This window comes from Hemitrygon akajei, chromosome 9 (genome assembly GCF_048418815.1).
Source record: "Hemitrygon akajei chromosome 9, sHemAka1.3, whole genome shotgun sequence".
Lineage (NCBI taxonomy): Eukaryota > Metazoa > Chordata > Chondrichthyes > Myliobatiformes > Dasyatidae > Hemitrygon > Hemitrygon akajei.
In genome coordinates, this window is record NC_133132.1 from 153,735,654 (window position 1) to 153,741,653 (window position 6,000).

General features: G+C 41.6%; 1 protein-coding gene across 1 annotated transcript in view; it reads right to left on the reverse strand.

Annotated features, from left to right (window-relative positions):
- The window catches only part of LOC140732837 (protein LEG1 homolog), a 37,310-nt gene extending 35,401 nt beyond the window's left edge, over positions 1-1,909 (reverse strand). Inside the window, exon 1 of the mRNA XM_073055472.1 lies at positions 1,407-1,909. Within this exon, the coding sequence (XP_072911573.1) occupies positions 1,407-1,734 (328 nt within the window). The 5' untranslated portion in view covers positions 1,735-1,909. The remainder of the gene's footprint in view (positions 1-1,406) is intronic.
- Between the last annotated feature and the right edge of the window lie 4,091 nt (positions 1,910-6,000).

Genomic DNA, 6,000 nt, shown 5'->3' on the forward strand with positions numbered 1-6,000 from the left:
TGACACAGTGAAATGCTTTTGAGTAGTCTATGAAGCAGATGTACAGGGGGGGGGGGGGGGGGTGGTATTGACCTCTCTCATTTTCTCCATTATTAGGTGCATGTTGAAGAGCTGGTTCCTGGTACCTCGGCCACTCCTGAAGCAGCCTGTTCGAGTGCAATTTCTCAATGCGAATATGAACTGTGGGTTAAATCTAAAATGCAGCTCTGAACAATGGGTTCCTAAGAGCCATGAACGACAGTTAATTGAAAGACACAGCAGTTAATTGGAAGACCAGACAATGCTGATTAAATTCATTACTTGGGTGTCTCTCATGTGAATGCAAAGAGAGAGGTGTGAGGGTGGTATGTACTTCTAAGGAAGTATTGTAAATATAGAATTATTCTTCGATCTTCAGCCTGAATTGTTCTTTGAACTTAGCATATAAAATGTCATACAGTGTTGGGTCAAGCAAACCTTCTTCTTCTGGAAGGGTCTTCATATGATACCAGCTGTATCTCATTTTGTTGAATAAGAGAATGCTTCACATCCATCAGTACTTCTCCCTGTTGACTTTGCTTATGCAACAACACTCCCCACTGATCTTCCCCCAGCACTTATCCCTGCAAGTGAGACAAGTGCTCCACTTGCCCCTACACCTCATCCCTCACCAACATTCAGGGCCTCAAGCAGTCCTTCCAGTTGAGGCAATGCCACTGCAAGTCTCTCGGGGTCCACTAACATCTCCAGAGCTCCTGGTGCAGCTTGATCTACATCAATGAGACCCGACATAGATTAGAGGACCACTTCCATCAATGCCTTTTTCTCCATCCAACCATCCAACCACAAAAAAAAAGAGATTTCTCCTTCCTTCCTCACCCGGTTTCACCTATCACCTGCCAGCTTGTTCTCTTCCTCCCTCCCACCCACCTTCTTATTCTGGCTTCTTCCCTCTTCCTTTCCAGTCCTGATGAAGGACTGTTTATTCCTCTCCACGGATGCTGCCTGACCTGCTGAGTTCCTCCAGCATTTTAAATTCGACCTTGTAATCTCTTGTTACAAAGTGTGCAGGAACTCCCTGTCCATTTCCCCCCTCCCTGTGAGGATCCCTTTTGACTACACGAAGTACTCTACACATATTTTCATCCAATATCTATGTACAGTGACATCTCAGATCTGTATTTCAATTTGTCGTGCTTTACAATAGAAATTCTTACTTTGCTAGCACTTTAATTTTGTTGCTCTGTCCCCGTGGCAGTGCTGGGATTAATTGGCTTAGCTTAGCAAAAGTGCTGCATGCTATAGGGAATGAAATAAATTTTCATGAAGTCGATTGAAAATATTTAGCAATCTGTTGTTTTATATAATTAGAGAAATTAGAAAAAAACATGAATTTGGCACAAGTGCACATGCAATTAATCTCATACCTGTAATAAACTGCCAGCCATGTTGCAGAGGCAGTCCCCATAAGACATTTCCAGTGTTGCTGGGTCCAAAATTACTCATGTACTTAGCGGTGACACTCAGTAGTATTTTATACATCCCCATTCGTTCGAGGTAATTCCAAGGATTGATCACAGTTTTGTTACGGATGCTAACGAAACCAGCCAGTGAACCAGGGACATCATCCCAAAGTGGTGGGTAATTACTGTTTCCTCGCCCTCTCTTCTGTCCATGTGCAGTAAGATTATTTGTCAGTAGTGAAGTTAGAAGCACAAAGGCAAATGTTTCAAAAGCTAAAGTAAATCGAGTCATTTTAGGTGTCTTCGCACAGTGGTCTGAAATCCATTTATATATGCTCCAAGGTCTCCTCTGCTGATGTGGACCTCGAGTTATCAGATAACCAAACTAGTTCACAAATGTTTCATTTCCCAGCAATGGGAAAAAGTTTCGGCCTAACTCATCTGGGAGCTTAATAATCAACAAATCAACCTATGACATCGTCCTAAAGAGACTTTGTAAGATCATTGCAAGACTAAGAAATCGATCTGAAGGAGAGTAAACGTGCGCCAGTTTGCATCGGGGGAATTGGCTGGAGAAAGAGCCAGCAGCTTTAAACTCCTAGGCTTCAACATATCGGATGACCTGTCCTGGGCCCAGCAGACGTAGATGCAATCGTAAGGAAAGTGCACCAGTATTTTCACTTTCTTAGGATGCTAAGGGGGTTTGGCTAATCACTGAACCCTTCAACAAACTTTTGCAGATGCAGTGTTGAGACTATTCTGATTGGGTGCATCACGGTTTGATGCTGTAATTTAAATAAACAAGAACGTAAAGGCTGATTCATACTTCTGCGTCAAATGAACACCATGTGTATGGCGTAGCCGCGTAATCTACTCTGTACTTCATGCCCTACCCTACACCATAGCCTGACGTGCACCTCTCCAAAAATGTAACTGCGCGTTGTGGTGATGCATACCGAAACAACTGTGATCGGTCCGCTTGGTAGCATCGCATTCCCTCCTGTCTATCAGCATACTGTGCGTACACTGATGCGAAATAAATGGTTGGAGACGATGAACCAAATAGTCAAATCTACCTGCCGACATCCGAAAATATTTGAAATGCATTTCCTCGTCCGTGTCTCTCAGTGGCCAGACAAGCACAGAAAATTCACCCTCCTTCTGCCTCAATCCGTTCCATACCATCTCCTCCGACGTCTTCTCTCTTTTCTGCATTGCAGTATCATTTCAATAAAAGCAGCAATAAACCCTTGTTCAAAATTTATTAGCGTCAATTCCAACATGATGCACTCAGTCGCCATTAGAAACCCCACCGCCAACTAGCGTTTTGGCGGTGAATTGCAGAGCGACACAGACACACCAATGCACAGGTATAAATGCTCACAAGGGTGCAGGCCACTTACGAAGGCTATGGCGTAGGCTACTACGCAGAAGTATAAATCAGCCTTAAGAAGCTGCTGAAAGCAGTGAAATCAGCTCAATACATCAAAGGGACACCCCTCCCCACCATCAGCAGTATCTGGAGGTGGTCTCAAGCAGGCAATATGCATCATCAAAGATCCCCACCATCTGAGCCAAGCTATCGTCCTGTAGCTATAATCAAGCAGGAAGTGCAGAAGACTGAAATCCCAAATCGTCAGGTTCAAGAAAAGCTATTTCCCTTGTTACGAATGCAGCAGCAATGAACATGAAACTGAGACAGGGTTTAAAACAAATCCGGAGATTTATTAACTTCTGCTCAAACTTAGAAAAGTAAACAAATGACTAACTTAAACGAAAGTTAACAGTTAGGTGGCACAAACATTCAAACTTAGAAACTGCTCTTAACGAGTTCTCATCCAAGCACAGACTCAAAGTGGTAAATTCAAAAGTCCATGTGATTTATACAGTCGGTAAGGAGAGACTTCCCCGAAACAAATGATTCCTTTGAAGTATGGACGATCTGCCGATTCCACAGCCGGGAGATGCCTTGTTCGAAGAAATCACGAGGAAATAAAAGGAACTGATCCTTTGACTGGAGGGTGGTCACTGCACAAATCTTCCCGACCCTGCAGGGGCTTAACTCAAATGTGCATGCCACAATTCCCGAACGAAGTCACAAAGGTCTATCATTCCCCAAAACGCTGAACGACGTTAACTTTATCCAATCCTTTGAACTCGGATAACTCTGGTAATGCCTTCGATACGGGACTGTAAGGGAAAAATAAACTTGCAACAAACAAAAGCGGTAGAGCCTCCACACCTCCGACCGGTAACAACAACGTTGCACAAAAATAAGAACTCCGTCACAGACCGCGGGCTTGGTTTAAATACCGTTTGGAACGTGCCATCATGTGACATAACATCACCCCATGGTCAAGAGACAATTACATAATCCTACTCACAAGACCATTACATCATCCCACTGTCCCGTTTTCAAACTGTGGGTATGTAACACCCTTCATCTCCTAATTTCTTGAACCAAACAGCATAACTCTAACCATTAGAGTTTAGCAACACTATGATCACTTTGCACTAAAATTGACTTACTTTTATTCTAATTGTGTTCTTTCTTGTAAAAATTGTGTTTCATTTCTGCTTTTCTTGTGAATGCTGCCCATATTGATTGGCTGCATTACGGCCTGGTATGGAAACACCAATGCCTTTGAACAGAAAATCCTACAAAAGGTAGTGGATTCGGCCCAGTACATTACGGGTAAAGCCCTCCAAACCATTGAGCACATCTACATGAAATATTGCTGTAGAAAAGCAGCATCTATCATTGGAGATCCACACCACCCAGGCTGTGCTCTTTTTTTGCTGCTGCCATCAGACAGAAGGTACAAGTGCCTCAGGACTGGCACCAGTAGGTTCAAGAACAGTTACTACCCCTCAACCATCCAGCCCTTGAACAAAAGGGGTGCTCCCCCAACCATCTGGTGCTCCTACAACCGATGCTCTCACTTTAAGAACTCTTTATCTTGTTATTTCATGCTCGTTATTTATAGTGTGCCTCCAGATATCTCTAAAATTGTCTGTATTCTAAAGGGTACATCCAGTGACTTTTGAAATTATTTTGGAAACTTATTTGAAATGGAAGAGATTGGTAGCTGGATTGGCTGCTTGTTTGTAGGGTTGCTTTCCGAGCCTGGAGGTTAGGCTGTAGATGTTTCATTACAAGTCAAGGTGACATCAATAGTGTAAGTGCCGAGTGCTCACGTTTATATTGGTCTGACTCGTTGTTCTGATTGGTTGGCTGCCAGGCTGGCTGCTCGCCTCCGCTCAGTCCCGGCCAACTGGACAGCTGAATGATCTCCATATCCCTGATTATAGGTCGTTGTGAGCATTGATTCCTTGGGTGTCTGCATCTCACCCCTCGGCCCCAATCTCATAGATGTATAGGTTCATAAACTGTGTCCAGTTCAAAAAATGTGAACTTATTTTTGAAAAAACATGCTACCAAATTCCCCATGAAGTGGAGGAGGATAAACAATATTAGAAATAACAAAAAATACATCCCTGACCTTGCAAATATGCTTTTTTTCTTTCCACAATGTAGCCTTTTCTACTTCATGATGTTCTTTTTATTTCACTATAAATGACCTTCATCTCTCCTGCTCTGATCCAAATGTTGGTTAACTTTATCCTCCTTTTCTGTAACAGGCAGGTACAGATTAAGGTCAGTGAAATTAAACAGCTGCTATGTTCCCAACCTATACACAACAGTGAGTTTATAGTCTTTGACAGATATGGTCTGCAAATTAAAAATCTACGCCTGCATTTTAAATTTATGGATCAATGAAAGTTAACTTCTGCATATTAACTGAATTTAGCACTTCAATTCCCAACAAATACAAATTCATAACATTTAACATGTTTGTTTTAATTATCTCATAAATGAAATCACATAAATTAGTTTAAATTATGAATTAGTTTTGCTTGGCATGCATCTATAAATTAGTTTTGCTTAGAAAGTCTTAGGTTAATATAGCACAGAAAGTTATCATCATGTCCATTCTAACTTATTGAGAAATGTCTCTAATCAATCTTAATTCTACACGCTACTCAAGAGCCTCATGCTCATTTTCATCTCCAGTAGTTATCCCTTTCTCTGCTTCCACTATTCCGTCTGTGAATCCAATGGAAAATATAGAGGAAAATGGAAATCTGAAATTAAAAACAGAAAATTATGGCAATGTTCAGGCAACATACAGTAAGTGATGAGACAGGCCGCCTCAACATCTCGGGTTGATCTTTTATTAGAACCTTACAACAAATATATTCCGTATCATGCAAATCTGGTGTTCCCACAACCAATGGTCTCACTTTAAGGACTCGTTATCTTGTAATTTCACACTGGTTATTCATTGCTATTTATTTATATCTGCATTTGCACAGTTTGTTGTCCATTGATCCTGTTTACAGTTACTGTTCTATAGATTTGCTAAGTATGCCTACAGAAAAAGACGTATGTACACTGATAATAAATTTTGGACTTTGAATTCACATATTTATACTTATAACATATACCATATAACCATATATAACAATGACAGCACGGAAATAGGCCATCTCGGCC